This window comes from Mercurialis annua, linkage group LG7 (assembly GCF_937616625.2).
Source record: "Mercurialis annua linkage group LG7, ddMerAnnu1.2, whole genome shotgun sequence".
Classification (NCBI taxonomy): Eukaryota; Viridiplantae; Streptophyta; class Magnoliopsida; order Malpighiales; family Euphorbiaceae; genus Mercurialis; species Mercurialis annua.
The window spans coordinates 41,704,019-41,729,780 of NC_065576.1; the positions used below are offsets into that span (position 1 = coordinate 41,704,019).

At 32.3% G+C, this 25,762-nt stretch overlaps 3 protein-coding genes across 3 annotated transcripts; 2 read left to right on the forward strand and 1 right to left on the reverse strand.

The window, feature by feature from the left end:
- The first annotated feature begins 564 nt into the window (after positions 1-564).
- Positions 565-3,882, forward strand: LOC126656586 (U4/U6 small nuclear ribonucleoprotein Prp31 homolog). Its single transcript, XM_050351182.2, has 8 exons — positions 565-635; positions 772-837; positions 1,268-1,405; positions 1,510-2,402; positions 2,484-2,554; positions 2,884-2,986; positions 3,115-3,190; positions 3,559-3,882. Exons 1-8 carry the CDS (start codon positions 633-635, stop codon positions 3,664-3,666), a joined length of 1,458 nt encoding a protein of 485 aa, XP_050207139.1. The 5' UTR covers positions 565-632; the 3' UTR covers positions 3,667-3,882.
- Positions 3,883-7,537: 3,655 nt separating this feature from the next.
- LOC126655868 (benzaldehyde dehydrogenase, mitochondrial) lies at positions 7,538-12,025 on the forward strand. The gene is made up of 11 exons (XM_050350210.2): positions 7,538-7,739; positions 8,849-8,989; positions 9,099-9,241; positions 9,339-9,492; positions 9,595-9,824; positions 10,005-10,094; positions 10,293-10,466; positions 10,557-10,694; positions 10,911-11,048; positions 11,124-11,185; positions 11,541-12,025. Exons 1-11 carry the CDS (start codon positions 7,676-7,678, stop codon positions 11,812-11,814), a joined length of 1,608 nt encoding a protein of 535 aa, XP_050206167.1. The 5' UTR covers positions 7,538-7,675; the 3' UTR covers positions 11,815-12,025.
- A 1,017-nt stretch (positions 12,026-13,042) lies between these two features.
- Positions 13,043-15,482, reverse strand: LOC126654729 (probable xyloglucan endotransglucosylase/hydrolase protein 33). Its single transcript, XM_050348688.2, has 4 exons — positions 15,220-15,482; positions 15,035-15,135; positions 14,456-14,664; positions 13,043-13,679 (listed from the first exon to the last, which is right to left on the reverse strand). Exons 1-4 carry the CDS (start codon positions 15,449-15,451, stop codon positions 13,280-13,282), a joined length of 942 nt encoding a protein of 313 aa, XP_050204645.1. The 5' UTR covers positions 15,452-15,482; the 3' UTR covers positions 13,043-13,279.
- Between the last annotated feature and the right edge of the window lie 10,280 nt (positions 15,483-25,762).

Here is a 25,762-nt window from a genome sequence, read left to right on the forward strand (position 1 = left end):
TTATTTTTTTTTGAATTATTTTTAAAAAAATTAATAATTCAAATCACTAACAGTATTTCAACCTATGAGTGTAAAATAGTACATTAAAAGGCATATATCTATATAATAATTGTTTTCTTTATTTTTTGCTTTAAATGTGAAATTAAAATACAATTATTTTTTAATTTGTTAAAAAAATATATCTTTACATTGTACAAATAACGCATTATACAAGAACATAAAAATGTTTAACTCTTATCGCTTGTCAATTTGGAGTGTGCACTTACATTACTTATTGACATCCAAAGAAGGACTCAATTTACGATAAATAATAGTCCACGGACAAGAAAAAGTAAAATTCGATGAAGGAACCGGTTAATCAAAATACGTATAGTTAAAGGATCTAATTATGATTTTATCCTTAAAATACAAAAAGTAAGAGAAAAGTTTTCTCCAAACAGTACGACACCGCGTTTTATGTAAAGAGAAGAACAGGATGTCGTTCGATGAGCGAAGCCGGTTCTTTATTTTATCGAACAACAATTTTACAAGCAAATTTGTTCTCTTCTTGAAAAAACAAGCAAAACAAACCCTAATCGATTTGCTTGCTTCCATTTTTTTTAATTTGTGATTATCAATTAAATAAGAAGAAAATGGTCAGTTCTAATGTTTTCTTAGTGATGTGATTCTTATTAGTTTTTCATACTTTACTTAATATTCCATTTCTTTATTTTTAATTTTGATTATATGAAGCCTCACAAATTTTGATTTTTTGTTGAATTTTCTGTGCAGGCAACTCTCGCTGATTCTTTCCTGGCAGACCTTGATGATTTATCTGATAATGACGCTGAAATTATTGTGAGTTTCTTTCATCATTTTATTAATTTCTGTTTAATCATTTTTCTTTTACTGCTTATGAATAAGTAGATATATCTGTTAGCTATTTTTTTTTGCTTAGAATTCAATTACGGTTAGTGGCGGACTCAGGAATTTGTTATAAGTTGGGAAAAACTGTACTGAAAATTTGTAAGATGGGCAAATTGACAAAATTTAAATTTTAAGGTGGTCGGTGCTAGAAATTGTGAGGCGGAAAAACTATAGTATTAAATTCTATATTCATAATTTTTCAAAGACTTAAAATAATAACATAAGCTCTTCCTAGGTCCGCCCCCTGATTACGGTATGTTTGGATTGAGTAGAGTGGTAACCCGGTATGAATTTGGTGTTTCAAGGAATTTGTTTTGGGTGTTCTTTTAGTTACATTTGGTTTTCCGGCGTCTTTTTGAAGGAGGAAGACGATGGGGATGTTGGAAATATGGAGGAAGATATTGATGGGGAACTGGCAGATATTGAAGCCCTTAATTATGATGATTTGGATAGTGTCTCAAAATTACAGAATACACAGAGATATAATGATATAATGCAGGTCAGTCACTTTACATTCATTAAAGTTACTCATCATGTTCAATACTTTGGTGCTTCGCGGTACTGACTTGGATATTAATGTTTTGTCTATTCTCTTAATTGTAGAAAGTGGAAAATGCTCTTGAGAAGGGTTCTGAAGAATCAGATCATGGAATGGGATTAGAAGATGATCCTGTGTATCAGCTAATTGTGGATTGCAATGCATTGTCGGTGGATATTGAGAATGAAATTATCATTATCCACAATTTTATTCGTGACAAGTACCGTTTGAAATTTCCGGAACTTGAATCGCTCGTGCATCATCCTATTGATTATGCTCGTGTGGTGAAAAAGATTGGCAATGAGATAGATTTGACTCTTGTTGATTTGGAAGGGCTTTTACCATCTGCTATTATTATGGTTGTTTCAGTGACAGCATCAACAACAAGTGGCAAACCACTTTCTGAAGAAGTCCTCCAAAAGACAATTGATGCATGTGACAGAGCCCTTGCTCTTGATGCAGCAAAGAAAAAAGTGCTTGATTTTGTAGAAAGTAGGATGGGGTACATTGCTCCAAATATTTCTGCTATTCTAGGGAGTGCTGTTGCAGCAAAGCTTATGGGGACGGCTGGCGGTCTGTCAGCATTGTCCAAGATGCCTGCTTGTAATGTTCAGATTCTTGGTGCCAAGAAGAAGAATCTCGCAGGCTTTTCCACTGCAACATCTCAATTTCGTGTAGGTTATATTGAGCAAACTGAGGTATTCCAGTCAACTCCACCTTCTCTCAGGATGCGTGCTTGCCGACTCTTGGCTGCAAAATCAGTACTTGCAGCACGGGTAGACTCTAGCAGAGCGGATGCATTGGGTAACACTGGAAAGAAACTTCGGGAAGAAATTCATAAGAAAATAGAGAAGTGGCAAGAGCCTCCTCCCGCAAAGCAACCTAAACCGCTTCCAGTTCCCGATTCTGAGCCTAAGAAAAAAAGGGGTGGACGCCGGTTGAGGAAGCTGAAGGAAAGGTAATTTAGGTTTCTAGTAAATCGATATGCTTAGTTTAATTTTCTGGGTGTCTTGTAACATTCTATAATCTGTCTCCTCAGATATGCAGTAACAGACATGAGGAAGCTTGCCAACAGGATGCAATTTGGTGTGCCTGAAGAGAGCTCGCTAGGTAAAGTACTCTTCGTGTACTGTAGATTACAAGGTTTTTTCCGCTTATATTTATATTTTGAACTTTAGATGTTCCATTGGTTGCTCCCATTAGCGTGGTTTTAAAGCCTAGCAAATATATAAGCCTACTGCATATACAACTCGTCACTATATTATGAAAATTTGCTATTGCTTTTCAGTTTGAGATGGAACTGCATATGAGCATATCCTTTGTGCTCTTCATAGTTAGTTATCTGTGTAGAAAGTTTATGGAAAAACCTTTCCCTCTCTTCTGTTCAGTTTATTATGTTGTAAGTTCCGTTTAATGGTTGATGTGCTTGTTGACAATAGGTGATGGACTGGGAGAAGGTTATGGAATGCTTGGTCAAGCGGGAAGTGGGAAGCTGCGAGTAGCCATTGGTCAGAGCAAACTCGCTGCTAAAGTTGCTAAGAAGTAGGTGTTTTCTTCTTTTGTTTATTGATGCACAACAAAAGTTCAATGACGAGCTTATAAATTTTTCTGTTCTCTTCTTTCCTCTCATTATCGATCTCCTACTTACACTTCCTGTATTTGGTTAATAGATTCAAGGTGAAGCAATATGGAAGCAGCGGTGCTACATCTGGTCTGACGTCAAGTCTGGCATTTACACCAGTTCAGGTTTGTGATTATGCCCCGTCACGTTGCTTATAATTTTCTGATGCTGGCGATGTCATCTTATGTATGTAATTAATATTTCCGTGATGCATATATTACTGACTTCAATTTCACAAAGGAGTTCTAAGTTAACCCAAAGGGTGCAATTTATTGCAATTTTGCTCAGGTTCTTGTTATATACACAAGGGCTTGGTGTCTCGATCATTATCCAGTAAAATGTGGTTTTCTATAAGTGACAACGTATTTTTTTTGTCGGAAATTGACAACGTATCACCTGTCTTTTTTATGAATTCAGTTCAGTTAATCCCAAAATTAGCCATAATTCTTATTAAATTGTCTACTTATGTTTTTTTTCTATCTTTGCTTGACAGGGTATTGAGCTCTCAAATCCACAAGGTCATGCACACCAGCTAGGCAGTGGAATCCAGAGTACATACTTTTCTGAGACCGGAACGTTTTCAAAGATCAAGAGGATATAAAGTAAAGCAAATACACAAGATCATTCTGATTTTTCTTTTGTAGCAGATTCATAAATATTGCTTCTGATCGGTTAGATGAGAGCTTGTAAAATATAATTTTGAGATTGTATTTTGCATTTATAGCTCCAGAATGTAATTGTGAAAATGCTTGAATGAGTTGCTTGGAATCAAAATAGATATTATTGTTGCTCACTGAAAAATACCTTTAATATGCCATGTGTATTCTAGATAGATAACTGATAACTAAAAGATTATAAAAGATTAATATTATTTTTGCCAAATCTATACTATATATAAAAGCACGGATGGGGGGGGGGACAGGCAAATTTACGCTAACGTCCTTAAAATTAATTAATTAAAATATTAACTAAATTAGAGTACTTCTAATATATCTAGAACACTAACTAAGTTAAACTACCTCTAATATATCTAACTAATCCTAATATGATTAATTGATAATACTAATTAGATTATATAAATCGGACAACATGTAAAACTAAATTAGAGTACTCCTAATATATCTAGAAAACTAACCAAAGTTAAACTACCTGTAATATATCTAAAATACTAACTAGGTTAAACTAATCCTAATATGATTAATTAATAATGCTAATTAGATTATATAAACCGGACAACATGTAAACACATGCTTTTAAGTTTTAAGTGTTTGAAAGGTATTTAACTTCCATTGCTTTATTGGTTTACGTAGTAAAATTATAAACATACTGAAAAAACAATTATTTAACCACTAATAATAGCAATGTCAACATTATAATTTCATATTTAGTTATTAGGTCATATAAATAATTTGCTTTTGTGTTTGATGCAAATTTAGGATTGTTGTCATTTGATAATTAAAGTTAGAATTTAATTTAATAAAAACTCTAATTAATTTAATATTAATTATATATAGAATGTATTAATATAATTATAATAAATGTAATACGTAAATTCTTGATTATCTATAATTTCCTATAATTAATGTATAATAATATAATCGACAAACACTATATAAACCATTTATACTTTGTGTAAATTTGTCTATTTTTCATAATTTTTATTGTTTGCTTAGACTACATACTTTTTTAAGTTATTCATTACTATCTCTTTTAAGTTAAATGTTTTAGATATTTTAATTAATAAAATATAATTTTATTTGTATATTCTCTTATTATATTGAATAATATTTTTTTTAAAAAAGTTTTTTTATTTACTACTTCAATATAATAATTGGTCCCTTGAAAATTTTAATTAGTCTACTAATAAACTTTAATTATTTATATTATTTTTAATTAAAAATTAAACAATCGTTCGCGTGTCACATTACGAGCCACGTGCGTAGCACGTAAGACAATACTAGTTACTAAAAAAGGCCAAATTTTTCATAAAATTTTCACAAAAGTCAGATGAAATTAGTCCAGCTCGGTTGGAATTTGAAAGTTTTGCAGCAATATTCTTTGGAGCAGTTGTACAAGTCTTCTGTACGCCCACTGGACCGGAAGCTTCTCATGCTCAAGCTTGTACTTTTTTAGTTAAAGATCAACGTCTTGGAGCTAACGTACAGGCATAGAGCTATGGGAATACTGTCTTAGGCTACGGGAAGAAAGTTAAGTTCAAAAGGTATTTCAGTTTCCATTTGGATCTCTCCTCTCCTTTCGGTCAAGATTTTCTTTCAATTTTATCTAATTTGTCTTGAAATGCATGATTTCATATGTAATTTTGCTCATGTGGTGTCTATGTGGCGGTAATGTGTCAATGCCACATATCAGCACCACATAAAAATATTGTGTAGTTGGATATAATTGAAATGAAATCATTCATAAATTGGATAAAATTGAAAGGTTCGGATTTTTATGAAATTTTTATAAAAAAATCGGCATTTTTAATTATTTGGCTTTATTTTTATATAGTACTTTAAAAGACGCAATTACTCAAAATTTAATATTGTTTATATAATTTGTTTAGATATTTTTTTTAGTATTGTTTTCTAAAGAGGTTGATAAGTCTCCTCCATGCATTACGATGTGTTGACAAGAAAAAAGATATATATTAGACTTTATTCTATGGTTTTTAGTTTATTATTTGACAATTGACAGGCATGTTGAAAATTCAATGTTTATACTATGATCTTATCCCAGTCCAAGATAATAAATTAATTGCATATTCTTCTGCCACAGTGATGCTACACAAATGTATATAAAATATTATCTCGTACCAAGACATAATCTTTCTTGATATAGAGTCAGACACATATTTCAATCTAATAATTTTTAAATTTGATTATTATTTCCCCATTATAATAAAATAATACGATAATCTAAATTAATCTCAATGCAAGTTATAAAAAATTTATATATCAAACACGATTACCTTCAAAATTTGTAATTTTAAGTTAATTTCTTTTTATTATAAATACGAACAAATTCTTTTTTTCTCGAATAAGTTTTTACTTTCTCTAAAATAAAGTTAACGAATATTTCCATTGCATTCATTTTTACTTCCATTTACTTCACTTTTTCTTAGCTAGAGAATTCCAAATTAATGAGCATTATGTACTCACTCTAGAATTATTACTTAAATTGAAAAAATCATTCATTTTTTAAATTAATGAGCATTCCATACACAATCAATAAAATAACAAAAAAAATCATTTAAAAATTAAACGAAAAACTACTATATAATACATATAAGATTTAAAAAGAATTTTTTTTTCAAATGGCATAAACGTTATGCATCAAACTGTTAGTTCGTGGGTTCAATTCCTCCCACAAACGTTCTTTCCTTCCAAATTATAAACAAAATTATATAATTTTATGAATATAAAAATAATTTCCATAGTGATGATATGGAAGAATTAATATAAAACGGGGTCTAATTAAAAATTGGCCAAACTCGATTGCATCATTTTAAGCATGTGTGGAGCATTGGTAATGGTGGGTTAGGTCACACTTTTGTTTTCTTCATCATAAATATTCATCCGTTTCTTGCTCTGTAATTTACTAACTTTTTTTTGAACTTAAGTGACGATATACCCCCTCAACATGTAAGCAATGAGTAATTAACATATAAATTAATTTTATATACAAATCAATACACGAATTTGGTAATTATGGGCAATTTGTCCCATTTTGACAATTTGCCTTCTCAATTTGTTAGTTAATAGTTTCCTCAATTGGCAGTTTGCCCTCTTAATTTATAAGTTAATTTGCCAAAATGGATTAATTGCCCATAATCACCAAGTTCGTGATGATTTGCCAACAAAGTTAAATTATGTTTTATTGCCAATTCCTTAGAAGTAAAAGGGACAAATTGCTATTTAAATTCTTTTTCTTATGTTCCCTGTGATTTACTAGATTTTGTACTTTTCTTGCTATATCTTGCATAATTGATTATTTCAGTCATTACAGAAAGGCCTGTTCATCTAAAAAATTTTTTTTTAAAAAACTTTTTAACTTTAACTTTCATTTAATTCAAATTTAATAAGTATATTTTAATTAGCTAATTCTCCAATTACTAGTAGCAAATTCATATGAAAAGGTCTGATATTTTTCAATCTTAATCAAGTTAGTATTTTTCCAAAAAATAGTTATCAAAATCATATTATAATTGACGAAATTTAAAAATTTAATTGCAATTTTAAAAAATAAAGTACCTTTGAGTTTAATAGTTAGCTACTATTGAAATTTTATCAAAATTAAATTATAATTGACAAAATTAATTTTTTTTATTAAAATAAAATAATTCAACCTTTTTGGACCTTATTAAAAAATAAAATAAATCTTATGTACGTGTTTAAAATATAATCAATTATATTATTTTACAGCTGATAATAACAATCTAATTTCATTTCCACTACAAATAAAAAAGCCAAAAACTTGACCATATAGAGAAGAAAAGATAATCTAGAGAGATAAAGTAGAGTCATACTGAATTCATAACACTATATAAATTATAAACCTTAAACAGAAAATAATTAAAACATTTTTGATATTGATTTTGATTTTTAATAATGGCCAGTAGAACCATATCAAGATTGCTTTCTCGTTCCATCAACTTTGTTTCTGCTTCAGGAGGTAATCACAACTTATTATTATTATTATTGCTTTATCATATGATTTTGAATTCTTTTTTATTGGTTTTGTCAATTGTTTTTGGATTGTTATATGGCTGTTTACTTATTTCTGATGAACTTGAGCATGTTCTGGTCATGTTTTCTGTTTGGTTGCTGAGAAATTGAAGTGGTGGAAAATAAGAGAGTTACTTTTCAATTTTGAATCTTTTTGCTTAAAGACAACAACTTTAATTTAATTCATGTCAGTTTTCCCATGCCCTGATGTCAGTTTTTCTGTTTTTTCTTCTACTGAAAAAAAAAGGAAAATATTGATCATAATAATCAACAAAAATATTTGTGTTCTGCTTCTTGATTCATAACTTGCACTTTTTTGTTCTTGGTGTTGGTGATGATGTTCTTGTTTGTTAAACTTGTTCAGATCTTCTCATATTGCTCACACCTTGAAAAATCTTGTTTTTCTTTGGCAATCCTTGTCTCTCTTATTATTATTTTGATTATGCAAGCACGGAATTTAAATCTCGCCAATGTTAAACAAGAATTATTAATGTTTTGGAATTCACAACACCGAACAATTTTCCGATAGAAAAGATGCAGATACCGTAATATGAGTTGTTCCGACATTCACATAAGCATTTCATTATCAGAACTTTGCTCGGTGTTCCTAATTGTAAAATAAATGATAGTTTGTGTCTGACATTGCTAAAATTTGTTATAATTGCGAAACAAGTAAAGTTAATGAGTTATTTTGCAATTAACTCTTTTAAGAATTGGACTTGTCTATTCTTCATTTATAGGGTAGGACCTACCCTTGTTTGTTTAGGTGTATTTCATTCCATCTCCTAACATTTTTGGTTACATCCAAATGTTAATGACTTTTGTGAATCCTCATTTAGAAAAGAAATGACTTTGCAATCCTGATGATGACTTTTCACCTTACCAAGTTGTTTTTCTATATTTGGGTTATCTTTTTCTGAATGGAAAATTGACAATTTACTTTTGTTTTTTCTGTTTTTAGTTAATTTTGTTATATGGTTTTGATTATTGAGTTGATATTATGTCACATTTAATGTATGCTTTTGTTTACTAAATGCAAATTTATATTTTTTTTAGGCAGGAGTTATGGACTTGGCAGAGGAGTTGGTAGATATAGTACTAGCTCAGCTGCTGCTCTTGATGAACCAATCGTGCCATCTGTCTCTGTCAACTATGATAAGCTTTTAATTAATGGACAGTTTGTAGATGCAGCTTCAGGTGAATTTTAATGTCAATACCAGTATAATAAAGTTTATTTGTTCAAAAAAGGTATGATGCTGTTATGGTGTGTATTGATGGAACATTTGCTGAATCTTATGATTTGTAGGGAAGACTTTTCCGACATTGGACCCCAGGACAGGTGAAGTCATTGCCCATGTTGCTGAAGGTGATGCTGAAGATGTAAATAGAGCAGTTTCTGCTGCTCGTAAAGCTTTTGATGAAGGACCATGGCCAAGGATGACTGCTTATGTAACATTTTTCTTTTTTAAGATGTGAAGTTATGTTATTTTTTCTTGATTTGAATAAAGGATTTCTAAGTTCTAGAATTTCGTGTTGGTCATAATAGGAAAGGTCAAGGATATTGTTGCGCTTTGCCGATTTGATTGAAAAGCACAATGATGAACTTGCATCACTTGAGAGTTGGGATAATGGGAAACCATATGAGCAGGCTGCTCAAATTGAAGTACCAATGCTTGCACGTCTATTTCGATACTACGCTGGTGTGTGAATGAACAAAAGAACAAAATATGTAATTTTCGTTTTTCTGCTATCCTATTCTGCAGAATACACTTAGAAGATCATTTGTTTCTTTTGAACCTCAGGCTGGTCAGATAAAATTCATGGTCTCACAGTTCCAGCCGATGGACCGTATCATGTGCAAACCTTGCATGAACCAATTGGTGTAGCGGGACAGATTATTCCATGGAATTTCCCCCTTCTCATGTATGCTTGGAAGGTCGGACCAGCATTAGCATGCGGCAACACTACTGTTCTCAAAACAGCAGAACAGACTCCCTTGTCTGCTCTCTTTGCATCTAAGCTGTTGCATGAGGTAGTTTTAATAGCTATGTTATTAATGCCCAAAAGAGAAGCACAATAGCTTTACTTCATCTTCTATTTCATAAGCATGAATTCATTTTTCTTCTCCACTGATGAAACAAAGTTTGATGACCAAAAATTCAGTTACATATGATTTTTATCTTGGCTTCTGATTTGATAACCACTCTAACAGGCTGGACTTCCAGATGGTGTTCTGAATGTGATTTCTGGCTATGGTCCAACCGCTGGTGCAGCTCTTGCTAGCCATATGGATGTCGATAAGGTACGAAGTGCATACAAAATCCATTTTTTTGGTTCCCCGGGCTCTAAAACTATATGCTGGGGGGTTAATTTTTTTCCGGATACGCATTTAAACTTGGTGGAACATAATAACTGGAATCCCAAGCTCTTTGTTAATTAGCACAATCGATTTACTGATTAAATTTGCAGGAATTGTAACTTATTTGAAATCCCTGTGCAGCTTGCTTTTACTGGATCAACTGAGACCGGAAAAATTGTTCTCGAGTTAGCAGCACGAAGCAATCTTAAGCCAGTAACTTTGGAGCTTGGAGGGAAATCCCCTTTTATCATTTGCGAGGATGCTGATATAGATCAGGCTGTTGAACTCGCTCACTTTGCTTTATTCTTTAATCAGGTACTTCTGCGTGGATGTTCCTTGACATAAATGAGATTCAATTGAAGTAGCCACTGAATTTTGTTAATTTTTATTATTTGTAATCTGCAGGGCCAATGCTGCTGTGCTGGATCCCGCACATATGTACACGAGCGTGTCTACGATGAGTTTATAGAGAAAGCAAAGGCACGAGCTCTAAAGCGTGTTGTTGGTGATCCATTTAAGGGAGGTATCGAACAAGGCCCTCAGGTAAATCGGCAGCGCTCTTTTTTAAAACATATTGAAGCAGTGTGATTTTACTGTCGAATAAGCTCTGCTCGCAATTTTCCGATCTATTTTTGGTAAACTATAATTCACATAGAATACGGAACTAACAAATCAAAATAATTTTTCCTCATTGCCTTTAAGTACTCGAGGTGAATAACATAGCTTCTGATAATTGATATCGAACTTTGATCAAAACAGATCGATTCAGAACAATTTGAGAAGATTCTTAAGTACATAAGATCTGGAGTTGACAGTGGCGCTACCCTTGAAGCTGGAGGTGATAGATTCGGTTCCAAGGGGTATTATATCCAGCCTACAGTTTTCTCAAATGTTAAGGTATGTACGATTTCGCTGACAAGTTCGAATTATGATATAGTGGCTAACCAACAAAATCATTATACTTTGTACTAGGATGATATGTTGATTGCACAAGATGAGATCTTCGGTCCAGTTCAGTCGATCTTCAAATTTAAGTAAGTAAAGCAATTATATTTATCCTTCATTTGGATTCTATCATGAGATGATGATTTGTGCTTACAAACTATGTTGGACGAAAACGTGAACAGAAACACGGAAACAGAAAACACTGTATGAGAAACGGCAAAACCACATTTTTACAAAAGTAGGTTAAAGTTTAAAGTTTAAAGTTTTAAAAGTGTTTCCGGAAAAATGTGGAACTCTGCAAGTTTTCATGGAACATAGCTTACAAACATATTTGTATTTGAAAACCATTGAGGAAATCGATAAGTTCTCGTGCAACATAACTTGCATGCATATTAGTATTTATATTTCTTTGAGAATGCATATTAATGTTCAAAATTATTGCAGGGACTTAAAAGAAGTTATCCAGAGAGCAAATAGCACTAGATATGGGCTGGCTGCAGGAGTCTTTACACAGAACATAGACACGGCAAACATCCTGACCCGAGCGCTGAGAGCTGGAACGGTATGGATCAACTGCTTTGATGTCTTTGATGCAGCCATTCCCTTTGGTGGATACAAGATGAGTGGAATTGGCAGAGAAAAGGGTATCTATAGTCTCAGCAATTACTTACAAGTCAAGGCAGTGGTTACTTCTTTGAAGAATCCGGCATGGCTCTAAATACTCGCAATACTTCCCGCTTCATACTAATAAAGTTAATGGATTGCGAAATAAAATGTGAAGAAGATCGAGGAGATGATAATGACGAAGATTAACTGTTTGTTGTTAAGAACTTGAGTTGAATTTCGCTCTCTCATCTCAAATTGCAAACTTAGCACGATAGCAGGGGCGATTGTTGCCTATTAAAGTTAATATAAGGGTGTTTATGCTATTTCTGTGTTTCTTTTGAAATTTATTCTCCTTGGTTTTTTGCTAAATATTTCACTAATGAATAATTTGAGAAAGAAAAACAAACGATTTAGCCATAAAACTGAGCTGTGAATAGTAAAATGGTTATTTGACATTGATATTGAGTTTCGGCTCAGTAAAGTGAGTCCTCATCACCAAAATAATAATAAAAAAAAGGATCTCACCCATGTTCTGCCCATGAGTTGAATTGACAAGGAAGAATCCATGAACTTTCTTGGTTGATATGGGTAGCAGTGTTTTAATAACTGGACCGGATTGTATGGTTCAACCGTTTGACTGAAAACTGGAGATTAACTCGGTTTTTTTTTTGTCAAAGATGGTAATCAGACACTTTAAAATATCAATTGTTAGTTATTAGTTACGGATATGGGGTTTGAACCCACAACCTCTCAATGCATTTAGAGGTGTCTTAACCATCAAAACTAGGCCTACATTAACGTCAACCTGGTTTGATTTTTTCCTAAAACTAATAAAAATGATTCAATTTATTTAAATTGGAAAAAAATGTATTAAATAAAAAAAATTAACCAGTTTTGTGTGTGTCAAAGTCGTAAAATTTATATATATAATTTTTTTTGGTAGTTAACTAGTTGACCCAATTGAATTAATAATCGAACCGGTTGAATTATTTGAATTTTAAACCGATGGCTACACTGATTCGACCACCAATTCGGTTTTCTTGAAACACTGATAAGCCGTGTACTAATTCATTAAATAACATTATTCCAACTTGGTATATACAGGTGAGCTACACATCCATGGTCATCTCATTTCACTGTATGTATCTCTCAGAACACAGCTGTCTCTACTTCAATTATTTGTACATTTCTGCAAAATTTATCTACTTGTTGATGGGCAAGCATGCCATAAATATCAATTTTTTTTTTTCATCAAGAGAACTTTTTTGTATTTGATACTAACATCAATAAATTTTTTATATTTTATAAAGATGTAGCTCCAGTATATTACAATAATAAAATTTGATGAGAAATACTGAATGTAATTACTTGCAATACATGTAAAAGATGTTATATGTTCATCAATTCTTCCTATGAAAATAAATCTTAAACAAAAAAATAACTATACGAAATTTTTTCGATCTCTATATTCTGACGGACGCTACTAACATTTTGAATTTTTATATTTATAATCTATTCTGGTAAATTTTCCCGTTTCACCATTTTTCTGTTTCAACATTTCTGTTTCCGTGAAGCATTTATTTGCACTCGGGTGGGAGGACCTTGAACCTAGGTTTATCGTTACAATAAGAGTAAAACATGAGCTTCTTTCTAGCCCAATCCATGGCCAGAGTCTGATCTTTTGAAAGCTTAACAAATTCTTCACCTTCAACAGCCTTATTAGAGCAACTAGTTGAAGAATTAGAGGCATCTGAAGATGATGATGGATTATAAAATGTGCAGCCAGTGAGTTGCATTTGAGAAAATGAAACAAGAAATGGAGAATATTTGTAGTTGACTGGGTATTTTCCTCCCTTTGTAGCCCATTCTGATCCATCCCAAATTGTTGCATATACTGACATTGGTTTTGATGGGTATATTGAAGGGTATGCATTGCTCTTGGTGAACTCTCTTACTGGTATGTTGTCCACTAAGAAGCTGCAATAAATTTTTTGTTTTTGTAAGAATTGGAGACAAGATTTTTTTGAGTTAAAAGTAGTAATATTATATTTCAATTTGGTTTACAAGCCAAGATTTGATGGAGTTAAAAGTAGTATCCTATACTTCAATTTGATACCGGCAGTGTTTAAAAACCGAACCGGTGACCAAAAATCGATAAGACCACCGATTTCCAGTCCAACCGGTTTAATAAATAAATAAAAAAAAATTCCAGTTCACCAGTTTTTTACCAGTTCAATCTTGGTTTGATCCGCTTCAACTATAAATTCCAGTTTTTTTAGCGTTTTAGACCGGAACACCGGCTGATCCGGTTTTTAAAACACTAGGTACCAGTACTTGGAGTGTGTAAGAACCGAATTAAATTGAACAACCGAACCGAACAAATAATTTCAATTCTATTCAGTTTATTTCACTAAAAAAACCATTTTCTAAATTTGGGGTAGTACAAAATTCGGTTAAATTTTAATGCAAATTGAACTGCAATAACCGAACCAACTAGTTTGATCATAATTTTTTTTAGTTCCTTGGAATTTTGGTACTGTTCGGAATTTGAATAAAAGTAAAAATTCGACTCAAATTAGTTTGAATTGAATACACATGTCTAATTTAAATTATATTCTTAACTAGTCATTAACTTTTGAAATAGTAATTAATTAATTGAATTTAGTACCAAATTTAAACATAAAATGAAGATCTGATCCAGTAAGATTAAATTAAAGAAAATTATGAGTTGGGTTATGGATTGTGGATCTTACACTATATGATGAGTGTTCCAAATGATGGTGTAATAATGATGCTCCGCCGTTGGATCAAACCAAAGATAGAATTTTTCTTCTCTTCCGGTGCTTGTACTTCCATTTGCATACACATTTGTTTGAATTACCCAATCATTTCTCTTGTCATGCCCAAGTAATTCTATATCTATCTCATCATGGTTATGTGGATAACTCTCTGCATTAGACATCTGCAAAACAAATTAACAAAAAAATAAAATTTGTAATGTTATATATCAAAATTTAATTATAATTCAGTAACTGTTTCGTAAATATGTTGTAGTATGGTAGCTGTTTTATAACTTTTTATATTTTGATAACCGTTATGTAGAAAAACTACAATTTGATAATCGTTTTATAACTTTTTACAGTTCTGCAATAGCTGAAAAATGTTTAATACTAAAAATAAGATTCTCTTATAACAATTTTAAATTTAGTAAAATGTGTATTCTCCTATTTGATCTAACTTTTATGAAATTTTAGTAGATTTAAGCCGATAAAATAGCGAAACAAAAATGATTTAGAGAGAAAAATGAGCAAGAATTGAAGAAAAGGATTTACATAAAATGCTACAACAACTCCAGAGGTTAAACCAGCAGGCAACTTCACTGCAGCACTAAAGAATCCATCATAATATTTGTTCTTGGATGCAAGACCAGATCCTTCAAGAAAACAAAAATCAAGCTTTAGAAACATAAAAAAACACTACAAATTATCAAAATAAAGATCAAAATATAGTTAATTACCTGAAGATTTATCAAGAACAAGAGTGGCATATGATCCATTGTTAAGTAATTTAACATTTGAAGCTCCAAAAGATGTGGAAAATTCTTGAGGGATGGAGACAGGTGAGAAGAGATTAGTTAAAGGAGTAACTTTAGGAGGAGTGTATCTGCTGTGCCTGCTATGTGAGGAAACCTTTAATGTCATGCACAATAATGAAATGCCCAAAACAATGGTTTGTTGTAATAATGCCATTTTTCTACTAGGTTTGATCAGTGAGACCCTTTGGGCCAGGTTTGTTGTGTATATATATACATAGGGGTGTGAAAAAAGAAAGAATGGAATTGATAAATTTGGTTCGATTCGGTTCGATATTATTACAAAATTGATTTTATAAGAAGAATTTCAGTTTAGATTTTGGTATAAACTGAATCAAATTAAAAATATCAACTTAACAAACTAGAATTATCTTGGTTTAATTTTTTTTTACATCCTTATATAATACTTAAATTTTGTTCATGTGCAATGAAAACCGACCTCCAGAATAATATAATGCATTGAGTCAGGATTCGTCCACCGAAGCGTATCCGGAAACTCGCCCAAATAAATTGTGACCGAGCCCCCAGAGGCTCGCCTGATAAGAGCGATAAAAGAGGACTCGCCTAAACACGTGAGAGAGACTGAATCCTATTCTGTAATTAGATCTAACATGACTCGTCAAAGATCTAGATTTTAAATACGATTCAACTACGATATTGACAATATAGGAAATTCTAGAAGACTTAGATTTCCTAAAATTTGAGAGATATTTTCCTACTCGAAAACACGTTTTTATTTAGGAGTCTAATATTATTTAGGAGTCTTCCCTAAAAAGGACTCTTCCTGATTATAAATTTCTTTCATATTTGGAGTCTTTCACTAAATATGAATCATTTTCCTATTTGGATTCTATAAGGTATTCCACCTTACTCACTATAAAAGGACTTGAGGTATGTCTACACACAGAAAGATTACAATTTATGTATAATACTCCCTTAAACTCATTTACTGACTTAAGCATCAAAGAGCTAATCGAACAACCACCGTTCGATCAGCCATTTACCTTATTTTGCAGGTTAAACTCCCGTTGCGAAGACCAGACGCCATCAATTGGCGCCGTTTGTGAGAAAAGCTGGACAAAACTTCAAATTGAAGAAATTTTTCTGAACTCAAATAAATTCTATTGAAGGAAGAATTCCACCGGAATCTGGCCCAAAGAACAAATAATCAATGGATCTAAAAATTCTGGAAATTACACCACCTTCTGCCCTGACTATAAAAAAACACTTCTAATATCACTAGAGCAACCTCAACTGCAGCAAGAAGCTCAGACTTGAATCTTTTGAACTCAACGCCTGAGTACCAAACGCAGAAGATAAGGGGATCTAATCCCATCGTCTTCCCATCTCTAGACGGAATAGCGGAGCCAACTCGCACGGTAGTTTTTTTTTCCAGAAATATACCATCAGATGCTAGCAAAGATGCTAGAAATATTTCAGGTCAACCTAGACAAAATTGCAGAAGAAGCGAGAAAATCTGCGAATACGCATGAGGAGAGCATCAACCTCCAAAGCACTGAATTCGTGACCCCTCCACCTAATTGCCACAGGAAAAATGGGGAAATCGGGGGAGGGAAGAAATCCAAAAGTTTGAGAAAACGCAGATGGAACCAACGAAGAAGGGAGAACCCAAGAAGTTAGGCAAAACACTACCGGAAATAATGGAGGCGAGGGAAGAAACACAGAGAACCAAGGAAACACCACACTAAGTAGCGAAGAGCGGAATGACGTAAGAAGCGGACAAAATCCAAGGAGATACATGCAAGTAGAAGATGAAGAAACTCTTGCAAGGAGCAAAAGACCAGAAAAGGGGCCCCTAAAAGCACAATAAAAAAGACAAAAACCAAGAAGAAGATGAGGGTGAATTTTCCGAATCTCCACTTCATAGCAAAACCACATATGTGGCTAAAGAGGACTTATAAGAGAAAATTGCCAAAACATTAAAAAAGATGAAGGTCGAGGAGCTTGATTTGGATGACCTAAGGCCGAAAGGTTCACCTTTTTCAGCCGAAATAATGGAGGAAATAATTCTGCATAACATGAAATTACCGGTTTTACCAACATTCAATGGAAAAGGAGATCTAAGAGACCACACATCGAGATTTTACGCAACAGTGGGGCTGTTCAATAAGACTGATTCCATCATGTGTCAAGTCTTCCCCACCACACTTACTGGAACAGCTCAAAGATGGTTCATCAAGTTGAAACCTCGATCCATCAAGAATTACATAGTTTTATCGAACAAATTCCTAAACAGTTATCTGACCAACATACATGCCAAGACCACTACGAGCATATTGAGATCATGCATCCAAGAGAAGGGAGAAACTCTAAGAAGCTACATAGAAAGATTCAACAAGAAAGCAATAAAAATTGACAATTGAAGCCCTCAGGGAAGGAACTCAATTCAGCAACTAGTAGACAAATTATTGATAATCAGACCAACGATTTTCTCAAACTTAATGGGAATCGCTCAGAAATACTCCAAACTTGATGAAGGGCGAAAATCTATAAGAGGGAAAGAGGCTAAAGCCAAGGAATCTGAGCAAGAAAGCTAAGGAAAAACAAAAACCAAAAAATGAGGAGAAAAGCCACTGACATGACAATTGTAGGCGATTCGTTACCTACAAATATGAAGAAAGATACGACACCAAGATCACGAAAGAAATTATATGCCACTCAACACAAACAAGATAGAAGTCCTAATATGGATGAAGGAAAACGCAAAGAATGTGAAGTGACCTTAGAAGATGCAAAAAGAGGTACGCGACACCAAAAAATTCTGCAAATTCCATGACGAGCATGGACACAATGCTGAAGAATGCTAAGACCTCAAGGTGGAGATTGAAAGGATGATCGAAGCAGGCAAACTCAAGAAGTTCGTCTCCAAAAAAGGCGGAAGCGACGAATACTAAGGGGAGAAAAGTTATAGAGATGAGAAATTTAAGAAAAAGAAAAGAACAACAAAACCATGGGGACGATCCACATGATTAATGGAGGGGGCCAAAGCAGATCTTCCATTAGGAAGAAACAAAGACGAGAGGTTATGAACATCAGAGAATGCAAAATGCTACAAATCATATTTGATGTCGAAAACTATGAGCATTCTAAGGCACCACACTATGACGCCTTAGTGGTGACCACAGTAATTGAAAACTGGAACATGGAAAGGCTTCTGGTTGATGAGGGGAGCGTAATAAATCTAATGACCGACGCGGCCTACAAAAGATAGGGCGGGACAGTAGCCAAACTCCATAGAGTCCTGATCCCTTTATCAGGATTTGGTGGACCGCCCATCAACCCTCTAAGAGCAGTGGCTTTAACAGTCATGGTAGGACCAGAAAAGGAGTCAACAAAAAATTTCATACACTATTTAACATACTGGACATGGATTTGTCATATAATGCAATTCTAAGAAGGCCTTTTCTCCATGATTCAACGGTCGTCACTAGCATAAGGGCACTCGCCATGAAAACACCAATAGAGAAAGGAGTCGTGACAATAAAAGGAGATACAAGTCGCTTGCACCGCAAAAAATAATATTTTATCTTTAAAGATGAAAATTAAACTATTCTTAATTTTGATTAGATCAGATCTAATTTAATTAAGATATTAAGGTAGAAAATAATTTATAGAATTAGACTAAAATTGGCCAACCTAATTTTTTATTCAAAATTAAAAATAAAAACTATAAATAAACTAAAAAAAATTGAATTTGAGAGATTAGATGTGATTTTTGGCCAAAAGTGGCTAAAAAATACATTTTAAATGAACAAGAAAAAGAAAATTTAGTAGGATTTGAGAGGTTTATCCAAAGAAAAAAATATCTATGATTTTTTTTTAGTATATCACTATAAATAAACTATTTTTTTTGAGAGAATTAGAGAATTACCTAAATAAGAAAAGTATTAGCAATTACCTACCATAAAATTTGGACTTGACTTACATACCTATCTGTGTCAGCCATTTATTTTTATACCCTATCCTATTTGTTTTTATACCTAAAAATTACTCCACCTGTTTTTATCATAACAAATTTCTTCTTTCTCCTCAAAATTTTCATCTGATCTTTTCTTTTCTTTTTCAGATCTCAAATTTTCTCAAATTTCACTATTTTTTCTTCAATATTCTGTCAGATATTTTCGAATTAATGCTTCATTATTCAAATTCATACATTACGATCAATAAAAACTGTAGATTCAGTGAAAAAAAAGGATATAGAATTGTTCAATCGAATTATTTTACAGTTTTAGTATGTTTAATTAGGTTTCAAAGATTTTCGAGATGTTTAAATAGTTTAAAACGTAATAAAAATTATATAACAGTTGCAAACTGTTTCATTCGCTTAAATTCAATTACAGTTTCAAATACAGTTTCAATTACGGTTTCAAACCGTTTACAAAGGTTTCAAACAGTGTAAAACAGTTTCTAAAAAACGCTTTTAAAGAATCTAAAAATAACAGTTTCAAACAGTTTCAAAAAACAGTTTCGAACAGTATAAAACAGTTTCAAACCGTTTACAAAGGTCTCAAACTGTCTAAAACAGATTCTAAAAAATACTTTCCAATAGTTTATAAAATAACAGTTTCAAATAGTATCAAACAGTTTCAAACCGTTTACATAAAAAAATAACAGTTTCAAACCGTTTACAAAGGTTTCAAACAGTATAAAACAATTGCAAACCGTTTCCAAAGATCTCAAGCAGTCTAAAACAGTTTCTAAAAAATACTTTCAAACAGTTTAAAAAATAACAGTTTCAAACAGTTTACAAAGATTTCGAACAGTATAAAACAGTTTCGAGAAAACAGTTTCAAACGATTTCTAAAATTAATTTAAAACATTTGAAAACCAGATCAAAATATCATTAATGAAGAACACTACGATTTTTTCAAAAAAAGTTGTAAAAAATTTCAAAAAAACGATGCTACAATAATTTAAAACAACATAGAAAGAAAAAAGTAGAAGAAGAAGAAGAAGAAAAAGAAGAGAAGAAGAAGAAGAAGAGGAACTTTCTCATCTATCACCATCATATTATCTTTTAAACTCTTTTTTTATTCAAATTTCTTTGTCTTGGAGTTCATTTGTATAATGTGGAAAATAGAAAAAGCAGATTCGAAAAAGACGAAGAAGAAAAAAATTACAGATGAAAAAAGAAGAAAAAGAAGAAGAAGAAGAGAGAGAAGAAGAAGAAGAGAGAGAAAAGGAAGAGAGAGAAAAAAAATGAGAAGGAAGAAAGATAAAAAGGAGAGAGAAAATGATTGAGAAAAGAAAAAAACGAAAAAAAAGGAGAAAGAGGAAAGAGAAAAAAGAGAGAGAAAAAAAGAGATATGCATGGGTTTAAAAGTAGGAGAGTAAAAATACAAATAAGTTATTTTGCTAATTGAGGTACAACTAAAAACAATAAAAAAATAGAGTAAAAAAGTAAATTTTTGAAATTGAGGTATTTAGAACAAATAAGTTAAAAAAAGGAGTGTTTTGTGCAAATTCCTCTTTTTTTTAGGCTATGCTATATAGAAAAAAGTATAATTTTTTAATTTGGACAGAGTCTAAATTGCAAGTTGGAGAGTTTTGCTTAGTTGTTAAATAGCTGGCTAAGTATTATTGTTGGCGGGTGTTTTGGATCTAAAAGACAATAATGTGGAGATCATATAGCATAGCCTCGTGGGGTGGTTCAAAAATGTTAGTTAGGACCGTCAAATACACATTTATGTAAGAATTCTTCACCTACGAAGGACACATTCTTTGGAAATTGCCCATTTAAGCTCCTTGTGGTCCAAATATTTTATAAATGGGCCAAAACAAGAACTTCTGCTATTTCTTAAGCAAAATTTCCACTCACGTATTGTATAGTGTAATGGGATGATCAATAAAAATTAGGAAAATTTATGTATTTACTCTAAAAATGAAAATATTTGCACACATTTTACCTTAATACGGAAAAATTGCAAAAAATACCTCACGTTTTTTTTCCGATTTGTGTTTTTACTCTGGATTTAAAAATATTTATGATTTTACTCCGTTATCATCTGGTTATCATAAATCCTTCTGTAATTATGTACATTATCATCAAACTATCATAACCTTATCATATTTCATTATCATCTAGTTATCTTAATACAGTGTTATGATAACAACATGATAATATACTGATACTGACATGATAATCCGATATTGTTTTATCATAACATAATCATAAATATTATCATAACATTATCATTTTAATACCATAAATATCATCATCTCGGTATCATATGATAATGTTATGATAACGATATATGATAATATTATGATAATGATATGATAATTAAACATTATTTTATGCAGAATTTTTTTGTTCCGCAATATTATGATAACTATATAATCATACAGTGATACTCATTTGTTCTTTTTTAATAATTTTTGTTTGAACTGTCTTATTCAAATTTAAATATCAGTAGCTCAATTTGAGATGCATATTAATTATTTGGATTGCAACCTTATTTATTTAAATAAATAAAAATACCTAAATATGATATTCCATTTGATAATATAAACTTTTTGATTTTTTATCCATAATCATGTGGAGAGTCATTATCAAATATATGTATATATAAACGTTTATTTTTCTTCATAAAGGATATATAGTTATTTTTTAAATAAATAAAAGGATATAAAGTTTGAGTTTGAGTGTATAAGGTGGTTTTGACATTTCCTTTCTCTTACAAGTTTATGTCATTTTCTTCTTTTTTTCTTGTCCATTTATGCCTATATTTGACATTTTATCTTTTTTTTTTCTTTTAAATATACAACATAGGCCAGATATTCCAATATGATAATTTTTTTGATGTTTCGGTAATTTATTTACACTTTTATCTGTCAAGTTTTAACTTTTCATTTCTGCCTTTTTTTATTTACGATTTTTTTTTTAATTTTACAAATACCTTTTTCGGTTTCCAATTTCGGTTTTCGGTTTTTCGGTTCGGTCGACCGAACCGACCAATTGTACAGCCCTATTTTTCAATTTTTAATAATTTATTTTTTTTATAGATTTTTTTCCTGTAATTTTTTTATTTTTTTATAGTGTATAAATTGTGTATATATAGTGTTTTATAGTGTAAAATTAGTATGTCTATGGAATATATATAGTGTATTTATAGTGTATTTATGACATTTTATAGTGTTTATATGATCTATACCATGAAAAAACTGCAAATACACCATAAACACTGTGAGTGCACCATAGATATATGAAAAACGGCAGAAATACACCAAAAAGTATAGATATCCCAAAAAACACCAGAAATACAATATAAGTACACCAAAAATACACTAAAACGTAAATATATTATAAAATTACTATAAATGCACCATAAATCAACTTGTTCTTGAAAAATAAGTAACAATAAAAAAATCTATGAATAAGAGAAAGACAAAATAAATAATAGAACAATTTTATAAACAAAAAATTATAAAGTCTATAATAATTTATTTACAAAATGTTTAGATCATTATAAAAAAGATAAAAAATTATACAAATCTAAAAGCGAGTCGAGAAATCCATAGTGCGAACGGAAGAGACTAACGAATTAGCACGAACGGAAAAACGACCGGAAACGACGAGAAATCCATTGAAAGTAGACGAAAGGAAGCGCAAACGGAAAAGACAAACGGAAAAATAATCGGAGAAGACAAATTAAAAATTAAAAAAAAAGAGAAAATTTTGAGAGAAAAGAGAGAAAAAAAAGTGGCTATATAAAAATTTAAGGCCAAACCCATACTAAGGTCCCTGTACTTTACACTATTTTTTCGGTTGGTCCTTATTGTTCAGTTTTCCTTTAACTGGTCCCTTTACTTTATTAATCAGCCATTTATAAATCCTTTTGTTGACGGAAGGGAACGCGTGTCGCACAAACTCTGTTACCGTCTATTACTATTTTACACGTCATTATCAAGACAGAAACTTAAATCCACGTTGGATAATATTGCATAGCTGGAGGCAAGGTTATTATGGTAATCTCAAACAAAGTATTTTAGGGTTAGGGTTTACAATTTTGAATCTAACTTCATTAGTTACCCGTTATTTTGTAACTTTCTTTTCTTGAAACCGGTTTGCTTCTTTCATTTCTGGGTTTCTTCTCCTAATTTCCTCGACGGCTGCAATGGCTGAAGAAATGGAGTACGATGGTGTCATTCCTCCTGGTGATATCACGAACTGCAAGTGTGGGAAAAAAGCAAGACTGCTCGTTTCATGGTCAGAAAAAAATCCTGGGAGGAGATTCTTTCGATGCGAGGTAATAAGAAAGTGCAAGTTATTTAGGGTTAGGTTTAATGAATTTTGAGGGTTTTTTGTTAAAAAATTAGGGTTAGGGTTAGGGTTAAGGAATTTGAGCGTTTTAAATATTGGGGATAAGTATTACGAATTTAGGGGTTATTTCAATTTTGGGTTTGGGTTGATAATATCAGGGTTATTCCAATTTTAGGGTTTCAGCAAATTAGGGTTATTGAATTGATTGTTAAAATTGATTTGCTTTCTATTAAATTGATGCTGGTTTAGGGTTTGTTTTAAATTTAATGTTATGTTATGAATGTTTGATACAGGCCAGCCAATGTTCTTACTTTCACTGGTATGATGAGGAGTATGCTCATCATATTAAGATGATGCTGAAGAATCTGAAACGGTCTGAGAATACTCTGAGGAAAGAGGGGGAGTATCTGAGGGGGGAGGTATGTCGCCTGAAATACCTAATGGAGCATGCTAGTACCCTGGATTCAATTGGGATGGAGAAGCAAATGATTGAGCTCAAGGCTGAGAAAGTGGCTCTGGAGACGATGAATGTTGACCTGCACAATGAAGTGAAGCTGGAGCTGAAGAAGAAAGTGACAGAAATGCAAGACTATGAGAAACAGATTAAGCTGTTGAAGAAACAGAAGGAGTGCTGGAACTATGTCTTCATTGCAATTGTTGCTTTTCTGTTTAGTTTAGTTGTTATGGCAAAATTCTGATTAGTATGTAACTGTTTGACTTATTTTGGAAGTATGTACTTTGAATGTTGATGTTATTGGTACTTTTGGTTTGGTTTAAACCTTTGTTTAGGATCTGTATTTGCAACCAATGTAATTGACTGTGGTTTTAATTTTAGGTACTATTATGTTACTCTTATTAGTCTGGTTGTGATTCTGATATTTCTTTTAGTTTGGCTATTATGTTGTTCCTAGTAGTGTGTGATTATAATTGGTTTTTTGTATAAGTGTGAAATTTATGCAATGGCATTCATTCCTAGCCAAAAGTATGCACAAAATAGTAGTAGTATTGATGGCATTCATAATTGCCCAAAGGTAAGCAGTTTCAATACAAAAGCAATAGTTAGCTGTTTAATAGCCAAAAGGTAAACAGTTTCCGAAACAAACCTACATTGACTGCATTCCCATTCAAGCTTTCTAGCTTGCAAAATATAACCCATCAAAAATAAATAAATTAGTGTTTAATTACAGCACCAATTCCTCCAAAATGCAATGAGATCCTTCCATCATCATTCTTTGTTAGTGTGTACTGGCTTCTTTCCTTTCCATTTAATCCACTTGGCCTCACTCCGTATGATTTGCTCGATGCTCGGATCCTTGCCATGTCAAATGATGCTTCAGGTTGAGCAGCTTGGGGTGCAGCAGTAGCATCCTTGAGCCAAAAAAAAAACAATAGGCATAATTAACAGGCACAAAGTCATTTACAATAACACAATGCCAACAAAGGAAATGAACTAATTACTCACATTAGGCTGTGAACTGACATAGCTTCCAAGAGGTATGTTTGTGGTCCATTTCTATTTTGATGCCTGATTTGATTGTGCCCTTTTTTTCCTTGCAGCATTCCTCAAGTTGATAAACTTCTGATTAACCAATCCACCATTGACTATATCATTACTGAAGTCATTAAGTTCTTGTACCACGTTTTCTGGGATTGGGGCATCTGAATCAGGTTGGGTCAAATCCATGTTTTCAGGTTGGGTCAACTCCATGACATCAGGATGTGCCTGAGGTCCAACTTGTGGTACAGCTTCAGGTTGAGCAGCTTGTGGTCCAACTTCTGGTGCTAGTACTGGTTCAGGTGGTACAACTTGTGGTGCAGGCTGTGCAACTTGTGGTGCAGGCTGTGCAACTTGTGGTGCAGGCTGTGCAACTCTACGCTTCCTACTCCTTGAACCAAAATGTCGGAGTATTTCAGCTGATGGTCTTGGTGCGCTTGTTGAGGCTGCATCTACTTTTTGCTTCTTCTTGGGTGGAATAACAGGAAGGGTGGGATCCTGTTAAACAAACAATTTGGATAATTATCACACAATCTATTAAAAAATGAATTAATTCATCAAGGGCAGTTGGTACATGGCTAAAAAATAAAATCATACCCTATTAGGACATCTTCTCTTGTTATGTCCTGCTTCACTGCAGATCTTACATCTCATTACCCTTCCAACCCTTGACAGCTTTCCAATTTTCT

Coding starts and splice junctions, on each gene's coding strand:
- LOC126656586 (XM_050351182.2), top strand. Junction 838..1,267: donor ATAATGACGCTGAAATTATT/GTGAGTTTCTTT, acceptor GTCTTTTTGAAG/GAGGAAGACGATGGGGATGT. Junction 2,987..3,114: donor GCTGCTAAAGTTGCTAAGAA/GTAGGTGTTTTC, acceptor TTTGGTTAATAG/ATTCAAGGTGAAGCAATATG.
- LOC126655868 (XM_050350210.2), top strand. CDS start 7,676: ATGGCCAGTAGAACCATATCAAGATTGCTTTCTCGTTCCATCAACTTT. Junction 9,493..9,594: donor TCTATTTCGATACTACGCTG/GTGTGTGAATGA, acceptor TTTGAACCTCAG/GCTGGTCAGATAAAATTCAT. Junction 9,825..10,004: donor CATCTAAGCTGTTGCATGAG/GTAGTTTTAATA, acceptor CCACTCTAACAG/GCTGGACTTCCAGATGGTGT.
- LOC126654729 (XM_050348688.2), bottom strand. CDS start 15,451: ATGGCATTATTACAACAAACCATTGTTTTGGGCATTTCATTATTGTGC. Junction 14,665..15,034: donor GAGTTGTTGTAGCATTTTAT/GTAAATCCTTTT, acceptor TTTGTTTTGCAG/ATGTCTAATGCAGAGAGTTA. Junction 13,680..14,455: donor TGGAACACTCATCATATAGT/GTAAGATCCACA, acceptor AATTTATTGCAG/CTTCTTAGTGGACAACATAC.